This window comes from Culex quinquefasciatus, chromosome 2, assembly GCF_015732765.1.
Source record: "Culex quinquefasciatus strain JHB chromosome 2, VPISU_Cqui_1.0_pri_paternal, whole genome shotgun sequence".
Classification (NCBI taxonomy): domain Eukaryota; kingdom Metazoa; phylum Arthropoda; class Insecta; order Diptera; family Culicidae; genus Culex; species Culex quinquefasciatus.
The window spans coordinates 163,025,965-163,048,831 of NC_051862.1; the positions used below are offsets into that span (position 1 = coordinate 163,025,965).

Consider the following 22,867-nt stretch of genomic DNA (forward strand, 5'->3'; position numbering starts at 1 on the left):
AATTTACACAATAATAGAGATAATGCTTAACCTTTTTCAGACATAAAATTTGTGCCACAAAGCAATAAAAACTGTCTTAATTTCAATGTTTTATATCTGGTAATAAAATATAATCATGCTTGTATAATTTACATCTTGAAATGTAGACGGATTTTGGTGAGAAAAAAAATATATGTTATATGTTATTCTATCTATGTATTAAGGTGCAATTATACATTATAAGATAATATTTAACCATGATTTTTTCAACTTTTTTAAATTATACTTTTAATAACTGTGATAATAGCATGTTAAAATTTAATTCTGTCAATTGGAGAGTATTCAGAGAGCCCCAATCTATCGAACCTTAACGAAACTGCAGCGTTTACTGACATCAACCTCAACAGTGTATATTATTTTTTATTGAAAAGATTTGAACATTTCGCAAAAGTAAGGCTGTACACAGCAAAAAAATCCAATGATAAAATCGCATGTAAAACCATATACATCACCTTTGTGAAAACGGGACTCAAACCCAGCACCAACAGGCGCCTTAGCCCGTTCGGCCATCAGACCGATGAGAAATGAAAAAATAAAATAAATGCATATATGAGTTTGACATTCTGGTTAAGAAGGTTTCCCATACTTATGGGCTACATAAAATTTCATAAAATAATGCATTTATTTTACACCCAAGCCTTTAACACGAAACTGGATTATTACCTTTTTACTGTGTATCTCCGAAACTAATAACTCGATTTCAAAGTCTCAGGGAGACATTTGTAGCAAATTTTCTTATTTTTTCAAAAACATTTTTTTCAGGGGAGCTTCAAATAGTAGTTTATGCAACAAGTTGCAAAAAGAGGATTTTTTCAGCACGAGTCGTACATTTATCCAACGAGGTTCACCGAGTTGGATAAATACGACGAGTGCTGAAAAAATCTAGTTTTGCAACGAGTTCCATACAACATTTTTTGCAATTCCGAAAAACACCCATTGAGTGAAATTTTAAGTCATATTTTCATGTATTTGTCAATAAATCGTTTAAATCAAAACAATGTTGAAAAGTGTTACTTTTCGAAACAAGTGCTGAAGAGTTCAACTTTTCAGCACTCATTTCAGTGCTGAAAAGTAGAACTTTTCAGCATTTATTTTGAAAAGTGTTGCTATTCGATTCTGTTATTTTTGGTACAGAAAGTAGGCTATTTCGTCGTTCAAGAATGACAGGAAAAGTAAGTAGTTTCACGACGGAATTGCAAATAGTATTATTAAAAGGAAAAAAAAATAAAATATACTAAAAAGTAGATTTGACTTAAAAACGGCACATTTTATCTTAAAAAAATTAGAGTAGTTTTTCATTATAAATTCAATTTTGCTTAAGGAAATGTTTTTTAATGATGTTCCTATCAACATATGGAATGCATGAACAAAGTTACATCCAAATTAAAAAAGTCGGTTTTCAAAATCTTAGAGAAATTCTCATAAGGATTTTTTTTATATTTTATAATTAAGGCTACCAACTCTTGCTGAGCAAAAATCCGTACAGTTTGCCGATATGACACCATGGTATAACAAAAACTGTCAATGAATTATTTAGATAAATTAAATTTAATAAATTTGTGAATTAAAAATATAAAACTGTGTCGTTTTTACAGCTAACAAATTTCACAAAATGCTAACAGAGTGCTTTTGACTTGCACGTTTAAAAGTATTCATAAAATAAACCGTGATTTGAATCAAATCATTAAGTTCTTCATTGTTTTTTTGTTTAACGTTTAAAAGTTTACGAAATGTCAAGTTTGCTTTTACGAATAATATCGTTCTTAGTGTTTTCACGAACACTTTTCCAGAGTTTTTTTTATTGAACAAATCCTATAACGTGTGAAACACAACAGTTTATAGGACCTTTAAAAAAAACTCTAGATTTGTTATTTGAAATGTTTTCACAAGTTTTAGAAAGCCTTTGGAAATGGATAAATATATTTGGTAAGGAATTTCTAAAAGAACAATTCTAGAGTTTTTTTAAAGGTTCTTTCAACATATGAAAGACAATAGTTCAAAAACTCTAGAATTATTGATTATCAAGTTTTAATTGAGGGAACCCCGGAAAACTCCCTTTTTAAATCAAACTCACAGAAAAATACAAATTTCTAGTTAACAAAAGCTCGACCAAATCAAAAAAGCAATTCAATGATTGAAAAGTTGTTAAAATTCCGTACAAATCCGTATTATGCATAAAATTCCCTGCAAAAATTCCGGCCTGTTAAAAATCCGCGAAAAGGTTCGAAAATCCGTATAGTAAGGAATAAATCCGTACAGTTGGTAGCCTTATTCATAATTTATTTTCAAAAAAACAACCTAGTTTTTTTAGAAAAACAATGTCCAAATACCCCATTTTGCATCACTGGTTTCTACTTGGTACCATTCAAACTAGGGAGCTGTCAATACAAAATTGCTATAAAAATGTTCAAATTCCGTATCTTGAGAAGGATTTTTTTTCGAACATTTTGATACAGATATTCTACAAATTTGTAGGTTATGAAAAGGACTTTTCAATGAGTACACGGAAGTAAATATTCATATTTTTTTTATTTCAGTTTATATCGATTTTTTCCAAATATCTTTTTGAAATTAAATTGAATTTGCAATCAAAACGCATTTTTGTAAAATTTTGATAAAGATGTTAATTTTCGAGTTAAAACGATTTTCAGGGATTTTTTTTTCCAAAAAATATAAGTTTATGCAAAAAGTTGCAAAAACATTTTTTTTTCAGCACGAGTTGTACATTTCTAAAGTTTTTTTTTGAAAAGGTCCTATAAACGAAATTTTCAGCTTTTGCTTTTTGGGTGTTTTTAATACCCCTGACTCAAAGCGGTTTCAAAAACACCCAAAAAGCAAAAACTGGAAATTTGGTTTATTGGGCCTTTTTTTTTTTGAAAAAAAAACTCCAGATTTATCCGACGAGGTTTACCGAGTTGGATAGATACGACGCGTGCTGAAAAAAAAAAGTTTTGCAACGAGTTACATACAATATTTTTTTCAATTCCGAAATGCACTCTTTGAATGAAATTTTAAATAAATTTTTTATGTCAATTCACCGATAAAACCAAAACAATATTGAAAAGCAAAACTTTTTGATACAAGTGCTGAAAAAATCAACTTTTCAGCACGCATTTCAGTGTTGAAAAGTAGAACTTTTCCATTCTTTTATTTTTAGTAGAGAAAAGTAGGCCTTTTAGTCATGTGAGAATGACAGGAAAAGTAAATAGTTTCACAACGGACTTGAAAAAATGTATTTTTAAAGATTTCAAAGTTAGTAAAAGTTAGTTCAATCTCGTTTCGAAATGTTAGACTTCATTTTTGAAATTCTAGAATTATTTGTTTGAAAGAGGTGAGGAAATATTATAAAATTTTCTTTTGTTGACATTAAAAATCCAAGGAGTCATCGATTCGTACTTGGATTCGTAACAGTAATAGAGGAGAAAAGCAACTCGCGACATAATTTTGAGGCTAGGAGTTTTGACAGGTATGATTTTCATAAAGTATTCGCCTCCTTTTCTCTCCCACATAAAAACAAGGTAGCTGTCAAACTAGGCCAAACTGTTAAAGTCACTCACAAAATGAACTTTGAGTGACTTGAGTTCATTTCTGACGTCATTATTTTCTCCTCTATAAGGGGAGAAAATCGTGACGTCAGAAATGAACTCAAATCACTCAAAGTTCATTTTGTGAGTGACTTTAACATTTTGGCCTAGTTTGACAGCTACCTCGTTCCCAAGTTTTCTGTGGGAGAGAAAAGGAGGCGAATACTTTATGAAAATCATACCTGTCAAAATTCCTAGCCTCAAAATTTTGTCGCGAGTTGCTTTTCTCCTCTATATGTAGAAAGAGAGTGCAGAGGCGAAAACATTTGCCATCATTTCCGGCCTAGAGGTAAAGAGGTGCATTTTCATGCAAAGAGCATCGATCTATATTTCGGCGAACAGAAAAAATGTTTACGCCATGAAAATTTAGAAATTCGCGAATTTTCACAACTGAGGAGAGTTTCCCGACTTAACAGTCCCATAAAAAGGTCCCAAACTACTCACCAAAAGTGGGTCTCGGCGGCTCGCCCTCCGCTCCTTCCTCTCCCCTCTGCAGCGACCACAGCGTCCTCAGCCACCGGTTCAGCTCCTCCTCGCTGTCAAACACAATGCTGAAGCAATCGTCGCGCGTGTACAGCGCGATCACGTGCTTCTTCGGGTCGTGCCCCTTGTTGATGTTGAAGCAGTTGCGCAGAATGATGCTGCGCTTCGCGTGCACCGAGCTGTTCTTCACCCACGACTGCTTGAACTTCTTCTCACTGTCAAAGTACTCCAGGCGGGCACTCTTGTTCGGCAGATCGTCGTACACCACAAAGTACTTCTTCTTGTTCGTCTTGAGCTTCCGGTGGTACCCGTGCAGCACCACGTTCAACTCGGCCGGAATGCCTCCGGTGGAACCCGGAGCGCCCCCACCAGCTCCGCCGTTCGACGACGACGACATGCTGCGGGCGAACGGAAGCAACCTCTTGGCGCTGCTAACGCCGGAAGCGAGCGCACTCTGGTGCTGCTGGTTCTGGCTTTGGTTCGGCGTACCCGGATTGTTGTTGTTGATGGCGTTGCAGTTGTTGTTGTTGCTGGAACTGGACGAGGTCGCTGGTGAGGTGATGATAAGGTTGTTGTTGTTGCTGTTTGCGTTGCTAGTGAGTGTGGACATCGCGGCGGCAATTTTCCGCCACGGTGGCCCATGAGAACTGTTTGAATGTGACCGAGATGGCGGCGGCTTTTCCGAAGACGACGTCTTGATGGTCTGCGAAAAGTAGAAGAGAGGAAAAGTACTTGATTACTCATTTGCGCCGCACACACACACACAAACAGTCTAATTTCATCATGCGATAGCGTTTGAATTAGACGAGAGTATGTGTCATTGACCTGAAAACCAAAGAAACAGACGGCGTGAAAATGCGATTAGTGGGTGTGAGGAGCAAAAGTATCATCATCGTATAAATAACGCAAAAAAAGTAATTGAATCATACCGCGCACCATTACTAAGGAGAGCAACAGCTTAAGTCGCGCCAGACTACGCGAAATTCTGCACGGTCGTACAGGCGTACTACAGCGATGGACCGTGGTGGGCTGTGAGGTCTGCGTCTGGTCAGGGAGATTCATTGCACATTTATGCTTTAGACAGTGCAGATTTGTAGGTCAACATTGTTTTGCGATTGTCTGAGAATGTTGAGAAATTGAAGGCCTCACAGACTTGTTTTGTCATTTACAATATTTTTTTTTTTTTTTTTTGTAATTTTGATAAAAGAAATGATCTTTTCCTTTTCGGTCCAAATAACCTTCAACCCCTTAACTGACCATAATCCTTCCAACAGTTTATCAAATCTAGAACCTTACGTTTCCCACCAGCGATTTAGAACCCTTTCAAAGCAAAAACACCTTCCTGGCATGCAGTGGCGCAATACTGAAAATTACAAATTTACATGTCATGTTGCAGTGCAGTGCTTGTTAAAATTCCATCATTTCGCCCCTAACGTCGTCCGGCTCGGGAAAGTGAACGCCGCGCTATCGTGTATGTTGTAATAACATGTAAATCAAGTCGCCGCGCGGCTGTAATGGTTGTGGGTCCTGAAACCTCCCGGTCGTGACCGTCTTTTTGTCAGGTACTTTGCATTTTTTGTTTCACCACTTCACGCGCGACGATTGTGACAATCGTTACCGGCACGCGACAGGATGGAATTTTCCGTAAGCTTTCGGCGGGAGGAGTCTAGGTCATTTCGCCGAATGTGTTGTTGTCAATGTAACCCCCTCACTCGAATCTGGATCAGCGGGATTTGTGCTACGAGGACATCTGCCGCTGTCCACGACCGACTTCTTCGAAGAAGCCGTTGAAGACCGCAGCCGGCTGACCACCTGCATCCGGCGTATGCGGAGTTCACCTCAGGTTAATTGAATGCGACTTTGCGCGTTGCGTTACGGGCACACACACACACACAAACATGTGTGCTGAAGAAAACGGGAACACAAACAGACTTGGTGGTGGTGGGGCGCAGCAAACTTTGGGAAAAAGGGACACCGGATTGGCGGACTCCGTAATTGGTAGCTACACCGGGCTGACAGGCGGCCGCCGCAGCAGGTCGTGACACAAACCGAAATCAACGGTGTGGAACCGCCGCGTGTGTAAGTGGTGGCGCAGTGTCGTTGTTGTTGTTGTCTGTTTTGAATTAGTGGAAGGTTTTATGCGTAAACAAAACGTAAGAATGGTGCGAAGTTGCTTTGCACTGAAGGGAAATGAGAAGGTTCAGAGGAGTTGACAATTGGGATTGAAACATTTTCTGATTTTTTTTTCGAAGCTTCAAACTTTGTAAAGTATCTTTTTAAACATTTATAAATTAATAATTAAATAATACAATGGTTGAAAAGCTGTTAAAGGCAAACTTATGCGAAATTGGACGAGCTTTCGGAGACTGAAGAATCAAGTCTGTCATACAGATATTGCTAAAAATCACAAAAAAACCTATTTGTTCAACATAGTTATTTTTAAAACCACTATATCTTCACAAGGATTGAAGGACAATGGTCAATATGGAGACTTTTATGTAAAATTGTCTGGGGAATCGATTTTCACTATCAGTTTTTGAAAATTTTGACGTTTAGACCACTTAAAACAGTTTTAGTAACTGTATTTTGTATTTTTTTAGGAAAGACATACCATTCTGCATTTTTTGTGAGTCTTTTTGTTACATCTGGGCTAATTCCTTAAAAATTTTGAACGAAAAAAAAACGTGACATCACCTTAAAATTTAACTTTTGATCTTAAAAATTTAAAAATCTCATAAAAGTGGCGTGTATTTTTCTTTCAGTGTATTTTTAACTGAAAGCCCGTCCAATTTCTTACATGTTTGTTTTTGACCACTTTTTGATACGATGCGACGGCTTCGAGATACAGCAATATTGAAATTACGAAATACAAAAATATTTAATTAGCTTACCCCCCATTCTCAAATGTCATGTCTAAAATGTGTAAAAAGTTTCACTGAAATCGGAGAGGGTCGGGTACAAAAGTACCAGAAAAATTCCTGATTTGAGCTGGAATTGCTCTAGACTGAAAGTGGCATTACAACGGAATAGTGATAAATTTACACATTTTTAGATGGAAAATTACACATTTTTTCTGACATAAAAAAGATGTTCTCCCAGACGTGATAGAGCGTGAATTTAATTTGTTTAACTGTGTACAGAAACACAGTGAAAAATTGTGTAGCAAGGTGTAATTTTGGAAGGTTGAATATTACCTATTTTATGATTCTAGCAAAACATTGCAATAGGGCCGAAGCCGAAGTGTAAACAAAGAGTCTATCCTGCTCGTTCCTAATGTAAACATCAACTGACGTGAGCAAGATAAGCTCTTAGTTTACACTTCGGCACCGGCCCTTTTACATTTTTTTGCTTGATGTAATTTTACCTCATTTAAGACTGAAAAATTCACATTACACCTGAGAAGTGGTAAAATTACACATTTTCGGAGGTAAAATTACACATTTTTTTCTGTCATTTCTTCCCAGATGTTTTTAAATGTGAAAAATACTTCTTCTGTAAGAATTTTCAAGATACCATAGCCTCATCAAAAACAAATAGTTCCCTTCAACCCATTTTTCCATTATTGTTTTTCCCATGTTTAATAGTTAATTTAGAGCAACTTAAATTTAACGAAAAAAAATCTTCTTTAATGTTTTTCTAAATTCATTGTCATGTTCTATTCTAATAAAGTTTTTTAGTGTAGTATGAAGCTTGTTCTACAATAGCATTTTCCTATTTCGTGTTTTTTCCCAAACAATTTTCCATTATTTTGTTTGTTATTTTTTGAATAAAATGATCACACTGTTGAAAAATATAAAAATAATGTTATATACAGCAATTCCATTTGAAAAGAGCCTAAACCAAAAAAAAAGTTCTCCGATCGGGCTCAAAATTTTTCTGGGGGTTCCTTGGCCAAAATAATTAGACCCGTATTTTTTTGTTTGGCCATTAGGGTGGCCTACATCGTGCTAGGGTGGTTCAAAAATGGCAATTTTCGTCATTTTCGCAAAACCACTTTTTCTAAAAATCATATCTCCGCGCCATTTCATCCGATTTTAGCTGTCTTAGACGCAAAGAAAGGTGATGAGTTTGGCTATTTGGGAAAAATAGTAAAAGTTCCAAAATCTAGCTTAACTATTGAAAAAGTCGTATGAAAACTTAAAATGGCGTTTTGACCGTGTCTGGACCAAAGAGCCTATGTCTGAAAATATTTTATCGGATTCCTCGGAAAATTTCACATAACATATCAAAATTGGCGATGTCGAACCGTACGTTTCGAGATATGATTTTTGAAAAAAAAACTGCGTTTTCGACGCGCCACGCGCAAAAACGGGAAAATGACGAAATCGGCAAAAATCAACTTTTCCACTAAAACTGCGATAACTTTAAAATTTCAGCGATGACCTATAGATGTTATGGTACCAAAAGTTGCGTCTCTCAATTACGAAAATTTTGGTACCCAGACATGTATAGGTCATCGCTGAAATTTTAAAGTTATCGCAGTTTTAGTGAAAAAGTTGATTTTTTGCCGATTTCGTCATTTTCCGTTTTTGCGCGTGGCGCGTCGAAACGCAGTTTTATTTTCAAAATCGTATCTCCAAAACGTACGGTTCGACATCGCCAATTTTTGATATGTTATGTGAAATTTTCCGAGGAATCCGATAAAAATTTTTCAGACATAGGCTCTTTGGTCCAGACACGGTCAAAACGCCATTTTAAGTTTTCATACGACTTTTCAATAGTTAAGCTAGATTTTGGAACTTTACTATTTTTCCCAAATAGCCAAACTCATCACCTTTCTTTGCGTCTAAGACAGCTAAAATCGGATGAAATGGCGCGAGATATGATTTTAGAAAAAGTGGTTTTTGCGAAAATGACGAAAATTGCCATTTTTGAACCACCCTAGCACGATGTAGGCCACCCTAATGGCCAAACAAAAAAATACGGGTCTAATTATTTTGGCCAAGGAAACCCCAGAAAAATTTTGAGCCCGATCGGAGAACTTTTTTTTTGGTTTAGGCTCTTTTCAAATGGAATTGCTGTATATTAGGAAGGTGTAATTTTGGTTGAATATTACCTCTTTTATGATGTAATTTTACCTCAATTTAGACTGGAAAAGCGACATTACAACAGAAAAGTGGTAAATTGCACATTTTCAGAGTTAAAATTACACTTTTTTTTTCTGACATAAAAGATATACCCCTTCCCAGATATAATATTGCAACGATTTTTTTTTCTGTGCATTTAAATTGAGAGTATATTGCAGGTAATATTAAACTACCGTAATTTTCGACCTTCAATGTTAAAACCTTTTTCCGTGTTTTTATTTTGAAAATAAAAAATATGAAATAAAAAATCACACACACCAAGAAAAAAGTTTGAATGTTGGAAATTTAGTTGGTTGAATATTACCTATTTTTAAGTAATAATACTCAACAAAATTTGTAAAAATTGGAACCAAATGAAAATTCATCACAAACTGATGAAAATTCACCAATTCCTGATGTAATATTACACCTTTTTTAACACAAAATCTGTCACCATTTTCTGATGAATATTTACATCATTTTTTTTCTGTGCACACACAGTAACAAATTGTGTAAATTTGGAAGGTGTTGTTTCAGAAGGTTGAATATTACTTCTTCTATGATGTAATTTTACCTCAATTTAGACTGAAAAAGTGACATTACACCAGAAAAGTGGTAAAATCACATATTTTCAGGGGTAAAATTGCACAATTTTTTCTGATATAAAAAATGTAGGGGAGAGTGGGGAGACTTGATCCCCTTTTTTGTATCGCACATAACTCTGTCAATTTCTCACAAAACTATGATCTTTTTGCATGAATTGAAAGCTTAAACATTCATCTATGTTTGGCTGATAAGGGTTTTTCATCAGATAAACTCTTCGAATAATGCCAAGCTTTTTAAAAAAATATTTTAAACCGGCATTTTCAAAATGTTGAGGGTAATTTGATCCCCCTTTCAACATTTTGAAGAAATCTTAAGCAAAATGTTTCTTATTCATTCAAACTTTTAATTTTCTATAAGATACAGCAATTTTACATTAAACCTATACGTTTGTGTTCAAAATATAACAAGTTTAGCATGTAAATATTTAAAAACTTAAAATTTTCTTTTTTAAACCAAAATTGAGCATGTTTACGAAAGCTGGTAATTTTTGTTTACAAAACTTTTGAAAAATGGTTCAAACTGCAGTTAGTTATGTACAACTATACTAAAGGAAACTTTGTACGAAAACCCAACCCAATTATTTAATCTTGTGGCTGATTCCAGTGACTGTAAAAATGCAGGGATCAAGTCTCCCTTAACGCATTTTTTTAAACAATTGATTGTAAAAATAGTATGACGATAAATTTAACGTCAAATGCGTAAGGGTTTTGGAGTTGATATGTTTATCAAACAATTCATGTATAAAACATATTTTTTTGAATAATTTTTGAGTGTTTTCTATACTTATCAAAACAAAGAAAAAAGATCTCTTGGAAGTTTTTTGCAGCACTTCTTAGAAAAATGTGTGTAACTCAATCCAACCATTTTTTATTTTTTTCTTTGTTTTCTACAATGAGTTCTAGTCAATTTCGCACAACTTTCTAGAACATAGCTAATTGTTTTACCCACATGCTGACGAGATACAGGCTTGGGATCAAGTCTCCCCGGGGATCAAGTCTCCCCACTCTCCCCTACCCCTTCCCAGATGTAATATTACCACGATATTTGTTACTGTGCAGGCAAAATGATAATTATGGAATGTTGAATTACAATGAATTCTTAAATATTACCACTTCTTGGTTGTAGTTTTACCTCAATGTAATTTTACTGTAGAGTTTTACAAATGTACATTTTATAATTTGCAATTTTTCTTAAATCTATAATTATAGTAAGCTTATATTACACCTGAGCTTCCACCAAAACCGGAAATGGATATTATTTATATTTTTTGATTTGGTTCGAAATTATTAGAGTCCTTCCCTATGACCAAAGAAACCATGTTGTCATTGGTTCACCCATACAAGGCACCAAACAATGTTGGCAGCTGTCCATACAAAAATGGTTTTCGAAAATCTGTAACTTATGAAGGAATTTTTTGTATCGATTTAGTGTCCTCGGAAAAGTTGTAGGCATGAGACCCATTCAGAAAAAATGGATAATAGAAAAGTAAATCACTGGAAAAGAGGAAAAATTACGTTTTTCTAGACGTAAAATCACACACAAAAAGAAAGCATTCCCAGATTAAATATACAATGATTTTCTTTTACTACGCAGGCCTTTACACGCTGCTTGACTTCTACCTTTTTGCTGAATAAATTTAGAAACAAATCCTGCTTTTCCTTACCTAAATTGAAGATCATCTCAAGTACAAATGTATAAAATGAAAAATATACCTTTTAATCAAATTAAGGCAGAACCAAACTGTTGTAAATTTCTAGCAAAATTTGCCTAAAACCATCAACAACCATATTTCCCGACCCATATATTCGAGACCACACAACGCATTCGCATTGTTGTCGCAAAACTTTTCCACACTCTCGCGGAAACGGATACCGTCCGGACTGGCGAAACCCCGGCCAACTTTTCCCATATAAAATTACCACCATAAATGTTTTGCCTTCCTCCGCGCGCGCGTTGGTTTGATTTGCGACGAGCAAAACAAGCGCATCCGAGCCAAAACAACCCCCCTCCCCGCTTTTCCACCCCATCAACTGCACCCAACCAAGTAGTAGTCAGTAGTACTATCTATAGGTTGACACACCGAACCACCCAAAGTGCAGTGATTCACGTGAAAAGCGCGCGCGCCCGCTTTGGTGACGAAGAAGTGGGCCCCAGCGCGGCCCTTTTCCCGAACCTTCTTCACATCACGAGTAGTCTCGTTCAGCTCGAGGAGAAGAAGGAGGAAAACACTCGCAACTGCTGCGGTTGAAAATAAATTGAAAACAAAGTTTTGCGCCACTTGAGAATGTTCCTACGGGTTTGTTGCAAGGGGCGAAGTTCTCTGGGAAATCAACGTTTTGCTTTCTTATCTAGTACATAAAGATCTCTTTGTTGACATCAAGCGTAGCATAGTGGGAAAATGGTCAGTTATTTTTTATATCAAAACAGCGTTTCATAACTCTAGAGAACCCCACTTCTCGACTACCGAGCTACTACAGCCACGGTGAAAGCTTGTGGACTCAAAAATAGGGCCACTTGGGCCAATTCGGGCCAAGAAGAACCGACAAGTTCCGCAGCACACACACACACAGGTCCTTGAGAACACCACCGCAATAAGCGCGCTGCTGAACCACTGAAACTTGTTGCGACTTGGCGTCGTCGGCGCGATCCAATTTCGCTACAGTTGACCAGGCGCGAATGGAAACAAATCTTCAACGAATAGCTCGATCAAAGTCCTCTTTTGGCCGGGCCAAATTTTGCAAGGTTTCGCACGCACCGGCGCGGGCTTTGTCCGCGGATGGCACACGTGGCAAGGTGCGTGAGTTGCGAAAATCAGAAGTCGAGATGCGCGTCAAAAGACTCGGCAAGGCAGGGCAGGGGTGATAAACATTTGTTTTCTACATTAAAAGTATTTTATTTTTTTTGTTGGAGATTGATTTCCAGATTTACCGGATTAAATATGATTTCTTTCTACACTTCAGAACACTTATCACAAGTGATTTGACATGTCACTTGACATATACTTGACATCCATAGAAAAGTATTTCAGTTCGGACCGGAATTCCGGCTTGACCGGAACCGGTCACTATGGCCAAAATGCGGTGAAAAGATATTTTTTATTTTTCTCACATTTTAGAATACTTATAACAAGAGTTTTGACATGTCGCTTGGCATATTGGGGTTGGAACCGGAATTCCGGATTTACCGGTTCTGGACACTTTGGCCAGATGGCCAAAAATGGATGATATGATATCTTTTTTGATTTTAGAGCACTCATTACAAGAGTTTTGACACGTCGCATGATTTGTGCGACCATTTTAGCCAAATTCCCTTATGTGGACCGGAATTCCGATTTCACCGGAAGTGGAACCTGCTTAGTTTTCGATTTTTCCTGGCCTGAAAAGCAACATTTTTTTTTTGCTCTTTGGGTGTTTCTGAAACCACCTTGCATCAACATCGTCGTCGAATAGCGTCGAAAATCTGTAACTTTTCAAGGAAATTTTTGATTGATTTGGTGTCTTCGGCAAAGTTGTAGATATTGATGAGGACTATTTAAAAAAAGTAGGTACACGGAAAAAGTGGTTTTTTGTTTTTTTTCTAATCTAATCTAATCTAACCCTAGCGCAGCCAGTCTTTCGAGGGCATCCTGGAAAATGCCTTAGGTTGATTAACGCCTAGCATCCTCTTGTCATTATTAACAATTGCAGTGCCCCAATGCAATAAATTGCTTCGAAACATCACAAACGTTAAAGCGGCCAGGCCAACTGCGTAAAGTTTACCGTGAAGATGATTCGTTGAAATGGATTGAGTTTGAACACGAATGCTCAAACAACAATACAGTTCTGAATCTGCAGGGAGGAAGAAACGTGGGGATCCCCCGCTCACGTTCCTGTTTGTTTAGGCAATTAATCGTTGGGAGCCACCATGCTAAGAAGTTTTGGTGCTCCGGGACCCTCGAGGATGGGACATCGTATTTCCACAAATGCCCTGGACACTATTTGCCGCGGTTATAGCGCCACAACTCGCTCTCTGTCGATGAAATGGAAGAAGTATTATTCAGAAAATACAATGGATTTATGAATTAAATTCAAACTATCCCTTGAATAAAAAATCAAAGACTAGGATAAATTTCAAAAGCCCGAAAAACTTCTATTATGGTAATTCAAGTTCAAGATAGGATTTACTTATGCTTAAATCTTTAGAAAGTTTTGAAATTTATTTTTCTCAGATTTTTAAAACGGATGATTTAAACCCAAAACAAAGAACAAAATAAAGTAGAACGACTCACCTTAATAAGCGCATTTTGTGTCTCACATACACAACCTGTAAAAAAAGAAAGACCTTACCTGAGCACACCATCTTAAGGTTGCTCTGTGCTTCTTGCAACCCATCTTGACAGCTCTCTACCAACGAGGCACTCGTGACAGACAAGAGAAATCATCCGTTCTCTCTCAGCAAACAGCTGAGCCGCCGACAAACAAGCCGCCGAGTCAAGATGAGCGTTTCGGCCGCCTGTCATTCTTGGACACCAACACTATCGCATGTCGGCTTGTTTACTCTGTGGCCGTCCGCTACAGGAAGAGTGACAGCCTGCTTATCATTGACCGGAATCGTGAAGCACGCTGGCAGAAATTCTTCCGTACTGTTGACACACACACTGTTTTATTTGTACCAGCTTCTTTTAAATCACCTCCCCATCGTTCACCACCTCACACGGTACCAACACCACTAACACTCTACCAAGGAAGCCTCCCATCTTTCTTTTTCGCTTCTGTTTCGTAAATCTCTCACTCTCACTCGCATAAAAACTCTCCCATTTCCCGCTCTTCCTGTGTTCTGCTTCAATCACGCCAAAACAAAACAATGTGTTTTCGTAAAAACAATCAAAATAGTCCCAAAACTACAAGATCCAGGGAAAACTTCATATTCTCCGGATAGAACACACGACGACCGAACGATTAATACAGTTTTCGACCCGAAATTCACTAGTTTTCACTAGAAAACACGACCCTTTTTACGACACCCAAAACAACGTGACCTGCGTGTTTGACAACCGGATTCTCTCAAAGTGGTTTTTTGTTTTTTTTAAATAAAAATTCAATTTTCCAAAATCCGTATTTTTCAATTTTTTTTTTATATGTTTTAGGGGAAACCCGCATCTATTAAGCCATTCAGAAAAATGGACTAAAATTTATCCGACGAGTTATGTTTTTATTTTAAATAGTGATTTTTGTAAAAAATAATTAAATCTTGTGCTGAAAATTGCTTGACCTAATTTTTTAAATTCAAAATCAAATTTGCAATCGAATAGTACTTTACAATTTTTTGATAAATTGCACCGTTTTCTTAATATAGTCATTCAAAGTTAAATTTCGTGCGATAAATTCTGATTTTTTTTTTAACTTTTAAGAGTAGTGTCCATTTCCGCAATTTTTTTTTTCGAATAGTTCAGAAAATTTTCCACAATTTAGTCTAAGAAACATTGAAGATTGGACCTCTGGTTGGTGAGATACAGCGGCTTAAAGAAAAACAAACAGGAAAATTGAAGTTTTGTAAGTATTACTCAAACAACCCTCCAATTTCTAATGTCGATATCTCAGCAACTAATGGTCCGACTTTCAATGTTAAAAAATGAAACATTAGTGAAATTTTAATTTTTTTGAATCAATACTAACATATCAAAAGGGCGTGATATTGAATGTTTGGCCCATTTGAAATGTTAGTCTTGATTTAAAAAATATGATTTTTTTTCTTTTCGAAAAAAATATTTTCAGGAATGGATAATCATGGACACTTTTTAAAAAATAAAAAAAAACTGGAGTTTTTCGGACAAAATAAAACTTTGAAAACGGTGCACCTAATCAAAAAAAAATTTAGGTTCTTTTAAATTGCAAATTCAATTAACACTAAAGAAATTGAATTTTTATAACAAAAAAGATAGCTAAAAAATCACAATTTATTTATCAACTTTGCCGAAGACACCAAATTCGTAAAGCATTGCTCAAATTTTGTTTATTGGACCTCTTAAAAAAAAGCTCTACGGAATGGTCATTGTTCGTTTTTTTCTGGCCTTGAATAAACATTGTTTAAATCAACATATAGTCTTTACCGGAATAGTAACTTTCCGATTTTCAGTTTGTAGATTGAAGAGTAAAGAGTAAAGAGTAAAGTAAAGTAAAGAGTAAAGAGTAAAGAGTAAAGAGTAAAGAGTAAAGAGTAAAGAGTAAAGAGTAAAGAGTAAAGAGTAAAGAGTAAAGAGTAAAGAGTAAATGGTTTAAGGTTTATTGTTTAAAGTTTAGAGTTTAAAGTCATAGTTTTTAATTTATAGTTTTAAGTTTTCAGATTTTAGTTTCTAGTTGCTTTTAAATTAACGTTTTTTTTCATATAAATTGTTCGCTTTTGCTTAGTTTAGACATCCCTGACGCCTCACTGGGTGCGTTAAAGTAGCGAAGCCCCCACTTTTCGCTGAATCACCTCGGCCGATTGTGCGTAGCGTCGCGCGCGGGGAGACCTTCAAGCGCTCCCTCAACATTATTAGCGGATCAATTTTTGCGCAGGCCAAAGTGGCTCCAAGTCGTGGGCTTTGTGTGCCCCTCAATGGAGATTTCGGCGCGATTTCTCTCGCTGCCCGAGGTTACACCATGGCAGCAACATTTCGCAACATTTCTTGTGCTCTTTTCAATGGGATTTAAATTGAACGCGGCCAAAACAATGAGCGCGGTGCGTAGAAGTGCGTACTCTCCGAGGTCCATTTAAATTTGGCGAGCTTTTTTTTTTTGCTGTTGTGTGCTTTTGTTGGAGTGCTCTGGCCGGAAATGGGCTGAATACGGACTGGCTGGTCAAGGTTGGTTCAGTGGTGTGGGAAAAGTTTGCAGCGCGGATATCGTTGAGAGGTTCACTGAAGTGGGTAACGAAACTTGGTGCGTAAGTGGACTGTGGGTATACCGTTAGAAAAATATTGATGAATGGACTGCTCCTTGGAATTGAGAACGTCGAAATATAAAGATCCAACCAAGGCGTTTGACCCCTTTAAATTAGTTCAAAACAACAGTTTATGATTAACTCCTCAAGATACGAACTCACAAACAACCTTTCCGAATCCAAGAAACTGCGAAATGGCTTCCACGCGTAACCAATTAGGAATCAATTGCCAAACAGAACCGGTCCGCGCGATCGTTCGACCATGACGACCGAGTCGGCAAATTAATATCCCAGAAAATGACATATCGTTAAAGCCTCGGCGCTGGTCCACAGCGCGCTTATCAACCCCCGTAGTAGTTCATCACTCCAACCCCATTAACGGCCACCGTACCTCACCCGTCTAATTAGATCGTTGAGCTTCCACTTGCCAAACTCATCTACGAGGTGTGCTTTAAAATTCCGAAACCACACCCCCCTCCTTGAAACCTCCTCGTGCGCACTAATGAACTACGCACGTCTTGATTCGCGCTGGTTCAATGAGCAGAACCGAAATGATTTAATTCAATCTTCGAACCGGACCAGCCAGCCACCGTGACCTCCGAAGGCACCCGACTTCCGAGCAAGACATTTCCCCCCTCCTAACATTTATGGCGTGTTTAGAATTTGTGATAAGCGCTTATTAATTCGGTTGTGGTTCATAAATTTTGACCAGCCCCCCCGTTTCAAACCTTTAGCTTTCGGGCACAACTCCAAGTCGTAGCTCTGCAGCCGGTTTGGAACAGAAAAAAAACCCCTCACAGAAAAAAGTGGTTGGCATTTAGCGCAAACGACGAATCGATGGAAATAAACCAAATGTTAGTGTCGTTTTGCGTCCAGAGATCCCAGGAACCTGGAGGTCGCGACGGGACATCAAAAACATCGAGCCACCTGAGCGTGTGTGTTTACCAACAAAGACATCACACAAAAGCAGCTGTCGTCGTCCGGCTGGAAGCCGGAACCGGTTTTTTTTTCCACCGGGAAAGGTCATCGTACGACGACCTGTGTATTTGGCTTGTTTTCGGCGGGCGAGGATTTGTTTAGCGACAGTGGTTTTTATCTCACGCCACGTTCGGTCTTATCGCAGATAGCACCGGCGGTGGTGCGACGAATGTTTTCACGCGCGGATTTGAGTTGCGAGGTGGGTTTCAGATAAGCTGGGAGGACTGCAGCGTTTAGATTGTGGGCACATTAGTTAATCTTGAAGTGTTTTGGTATGTAATTGAGCTGCTCAATCATTAAGAAGATCACAGATAGTCCACGATGATCTCTGGATATGCTCCGAGATTAAGATTTGCAGACCTTTTAATTCTTACGGAAGTAGACACATAGGACATACACGGAGAAAAAAGAGTTGTTCCCATTTTCATGAACGGTTGTTCACGATTTTGGGAACTCTTTTTTCTCCGTGTAACTATAGGGCAAGATTGTTAGTCGATAAAATTATCGTCGATAATATTATCATTTATTGTTTGTATTGTTTTCGAAAATATTCCAATTTTCAAAATTTGCAATATGAGTATCAAACGAAGCAAATTTTTTATGTTTTTGTTTTTTTTTTTTTTTTTTCATTTCATTAAAGTATTTTTGCAAAATATATTTTTTTCACAAAATACCGTAATTTCCTAAAAAAAATACTAAAATTTTCATTATTTGCATTATTTGTTTCAAACGAAGTGAAATTGTGGCATGCTTTTTCACTTTATAAGAGGTTTTTAGAAAAATACAAAAAAACACAAATTACCGAATTTTACGAAAATACTCAAATTTTCAAAATATACCAGAGGGGTATAAAAAAATGAAATTTTGTATGCATTTTCTCTTAATTAGGGTTGTTTTTTTTAAATGCAAAAAAAAATCACAAATTACCGTTTTTTTTTAATACTGAAATTTTCTAAAAATAAAAAAAAATCGGTTTGCTTTTTTAATTTAATTGATTTTTTTTAAATACAAAGTTTTTCACAAATTAACGTATCTTTTCGAAAATACTCAAATTTTCAAAATATGCAACATGGGTAAGCAAAGCGAAATTTTGCATAATTCATACAAACATTTAAATTGTGTATGCTTCATATCATACAAAATTTTGCGTCGTTTGATACCCATATTGCAAATTACAAAATCAGTATTTTCGATAAAATAGGGTATTGTGTGAAAATTTTAGTATTTAACAAAAAAACTCTTATAAGGTGAAAAATCAAACCAAATTTCGCTTCATATTGCACATATATTGCATATTTTGAAAATTTGAGTATTTTCGAAAAGATACGGTTATTTTTGAATTTGTTTGTATTTAAAAAAAAAACTCTTTCAATGTGAAAAAGCAAACCGAGTTTCGCTTCGGTTGATACCCATATTGCATATTTTCACAAATTACCGTATCTTTTCCAAATTACTCAAATATTCAAAATATGCAATATGGGTATCAAACAAAGCAAAATGATGCATAATTCATACATACATTCAAATTGTGTATGCTTCATATCATATAAAATTTTGCGTCGTTTGATACCCATATTGCAAATTTAAAAAAGTTGAGTATTTTCGGGAAAATATGGTATTTTGTGAAAATTATAGTATTTTACAAAAAAAAAAACTTTAACAACGAGAAAAAGCAAACCAAATTTATCTTCGTTTGATACCCAAATTGCATATTTTGAAAATGTGAGTATTTTAGAAAAGATACGGAAATTTGTGATTTTTTTTGGATTTAAAAAAAATCTATATAAATGTGAAAAAGCAAACCAAATTTTGCTTCTTTTGATACCCATATTGCATATTTTGAAAATTTTGAGTATTTTCGAAAAAATACGGTGATTTGTGAAAATTTTAATATTTTACAAAAATAACTCTTATAAGTGAAAAAAAAAACATAAAAAATTTCGCTCCGTTTGTTACCCATATTGCATATTTTGAAAATTTTAGTATTTTCGAAAAATACGGTAATTTGTGAATTTTTAGTATTTTCCCAAAAAATCCCCTTTCAATGTGAAAAAGCAAACCAAATTTCGCTTTGTTTGAAACCCATATTGCATATTTTGAAAATTTGAGTATTTTCCAAAAACATGGAATTATGTGAAAATTATAGCTCTTAACAAAAAAAAATTTAATAAGGTGAAAAAGCATACAAAGCATTGCTTCGTCCTGATAGCCATATTGCAAACAATGAAAATTTGAGTGCTTTCGAAAAAAAATACGGTATTTTGTGAACAATTTTGAGTACATATTTTACTTTGAAACTTACTAGATTTTCTAAAAACATATTCTTAGTGAAAGCATTGAAAATTCAACAATGATATGGTTGAATTAATCGATTTCAGAAAAAAAAAAATTAAAATGAGTTACCGTCCGTAATCGCCGATAAGATTATCTCCGATAGAATTTTCGAAATAATGATAACGATAGATTACAGTTATCGTTCCGACGATAAAAAAGGACTATCGTTATCGCTATCGAGCCTCAATAATTTTATCGTTAACAACCTTGCTATCGGGATTCCCAGTTGACCTAGGGCTTTCCAGCATTATGAAACAAGTCCCAGATGCTTTCTGGAGCTATGGGAGTATGCTCCCTGTTCCAGAACTACTGACCTCTAACTTGTTACGGAGGTAGACACACAGGTCTTATATCTCGGGAGTTCCTAGATAACCTAGGATTTCTAACATACTGAAAAAAAACTCCGAGATCTAGAACTGTCAAACTCATAGTTGCTGATTTAGTAACAGAACAAGCTATCAAAACAGCATTCCAATCCGGACTCCACACATTAGTTTACAATACAACCTTTATCTTACGGCATGGTTCTGCACAAATGGCACTACTTTTTATTTGTTCCACCAACCTCAACTACTAACGATAATGGAACGGGGGTGCCCACTTCTTCCAAGCAAGACCCGCCATCCAGTCCAGCCGTTCTCAGTTATTCAACCAACTCCCGGTCTAATAAAGCGCTGAGTTACCGCGTTTCCGTAATCTACCGCATTTGTTTACGCGTATGACTGTGGTGTCTACCAGCACCCCTCTAATGACTAATTTCACGCCTTCGTCCAAGGTCTTCTCACGATTGCCGCTGCCGCGGCGGCGGCGGTCATTAGTCGGCTGGCAGGTAAGTTACGATGTTTTTCGCTAGTTGGCGCAACCTCTAGAGAGAAAGACCGACGGCGCTGTGTTTGTTTTGACGCGTCTGTGACGCACAATCCGCGTGGTCCGGCCGACACTTACAAGTGTTACAATTTGGTGGAGACGTCTGTCAAGGCGTTGTCACCGTCGTAGGTTTTGAAGGTACCGACGCCGATTGACAGCGGGTTCGAACTAGTCCAAGGATTTGGACACTGCGGGAGATATCGGATTACCCGCGGATTACGTTTGACATTTCACCGTTGAAGTTAGTACTTCGGTGAAACGCCATTCGGCATCATGAACCAGAACCTAGTTACCCAGATCGAACGGGATTAGCGGTGGCGCCACCGCGGCCACGACGAATCCGAACCCATTTTGAACGGTCAGCCCGAGGGCGCCAACGGGGACAAATCGTGATTAGCCCCGCGTGGTCAACCAGTCCAAGCCGGACTAGAGCTTATCGCGCGAGGGTGTTTTGCACGCCGCTGTAGTAGAACGCAACGCCGATAACCCGCGCGCGCGGCAACTGGGGCCCGATGCATTAGACGTGGTCATGGCGCGCGATTATCAGCGTGAAGCGGCTGATTGTCGCGTTTTTGTTTATGTTTTCTGGACGGATGGAGTTCGCGAACGAAACAAGCGCCGGCTGGTTCGCAGCTGATAAGGTCGTTGCGATCATGTGATGGCCGCCACCGGGCGGGGAGGCAGTTTTGCTACAAAGTTGTTGGGAGTACACAGGATTAGCGCGTTAAGGGCTAAGGGAAAGGTTAGAGGTTTTTTGAGCGAATAACGATTTCTCGAAACTGGTCTTTTTTTTTCGCCAAACCGGCCTGACAACTTCTAGCAAACATTATTACGCATCTGTTGCCCAAATATGAGCTTGATTGGTTAAATCTAGCTTTAGCTATTGTCTTTTTAGTGAATGGACTAAATAAATTAAGTACTAAGGGAAAGGTTCAAAGTTTTTCAGTATAATTTAGTTTTATCAAAAACGGTATTTTTTCTGCAAAATCGGCCTGACAACATGTAGCCAACATTCTTACGCATCTACTGCCCAAAAATGAGACTGATTGGTGTAGTCTAGCTCCGGATATTATCTTTTCAGTGACAAGATTTTCAACAAAAGTCCAGATAACAGTCAATCTCAATCTACAAATCTCGTTGATTCAAGGATCAACCACTACACAGAACTTCGATTTCGAACTTATCACCGTACACAACTAAGCCATAAAAGTCGCCTTGTACGGTCCGCAGCCAACCAACCAGCCAAATAGAGATCAAAAACTGTATCAGCAAACCGGCCAAGTAAACAAGTCAAAACGATAAAGCAACAACTTTATTCCATTCAGACAATCGTTCGAACGTCATTTGGAACCGCCCTCCCTCCTCCCCGTTCCAACGCGCTCCCAAGGGGGTTTGCGGAGCAGGTATTTATGCAAATGTGCCACCATCATACCATATCTACCGCGAAGTGGTGGTGTTGTTGTGGAAAAGTTCAGCCCGATGACGATGATGATGGCTCTCGTCGAACTCAGTCAAATTGTCTACGACCTCGGGGTGAAGCAAGGAAAAAAAAGTCGCTCGAGGTGTGGTCCTCCCCAGATGACAAGTTGTTTAGTCTGGGCCCGGAGCAGACCAATAAATTATCGTGTTTTCATTGTCGACTGCAGCGCAGCGCAGGACACACAGCACACAAAAATATGGGTATTTTTGTTTCATATCGCCATCAGGGTTTGATACCGACAACTCCACCGAGTTCTTGTAATGGCAAGTCATTGATCTGGGGGGAGGCTGCCTCTGAGGGTGATTTTCAGCCCCCCATAATTCAGCCATCAATCAGGTGCGATTGTGCTGAACAAACTGAACACAAAACAATCACCGACGATCGAAGATCGTCAGTCAGGTTTCGTGCGATGTTTAACCAATTTTGCTTTGGTTCGAGTGTTCTTGTTTTGATCCGACCAACCAGCGAATTCGCAGTGATGGGGTTTGGCCACCGCGCGGACACGGATCTTTATCGATGCTAATGTGTCC

At 37.5% G+C, this 22,867-nt stretch overlaps 1 protein-coding gene across 5 annotated transcripts in view; it reads right to left on the minus strand.

Annotated features, from left to right (window-relative positions):
- LOC6037067 (insulin receptor substrate 1) overlaps window positions 1–22,867 on the minus strand; it is a 407,646-nt gene that overhangs the window by 292,862 nt on the left and 91,917 nt on the right. For all 5 annotated transcript variants that reach the window (XM_038252358.1, XM_038252360.1, XM_038252359.1 and 2 more), the window contains one exon: window positions 4,068–4,809. In XM_038252358.1, the coding sequence (XP_038108286.1) occupies window positions 4,068–4,716 (649 nt within the window). In that variant the 5' untranslated portion in view covers window positions 4,717–4,809. The remainder of the gene's footprint in view (window positions 1–4,067; window positions 4,810–22,867) is intronic.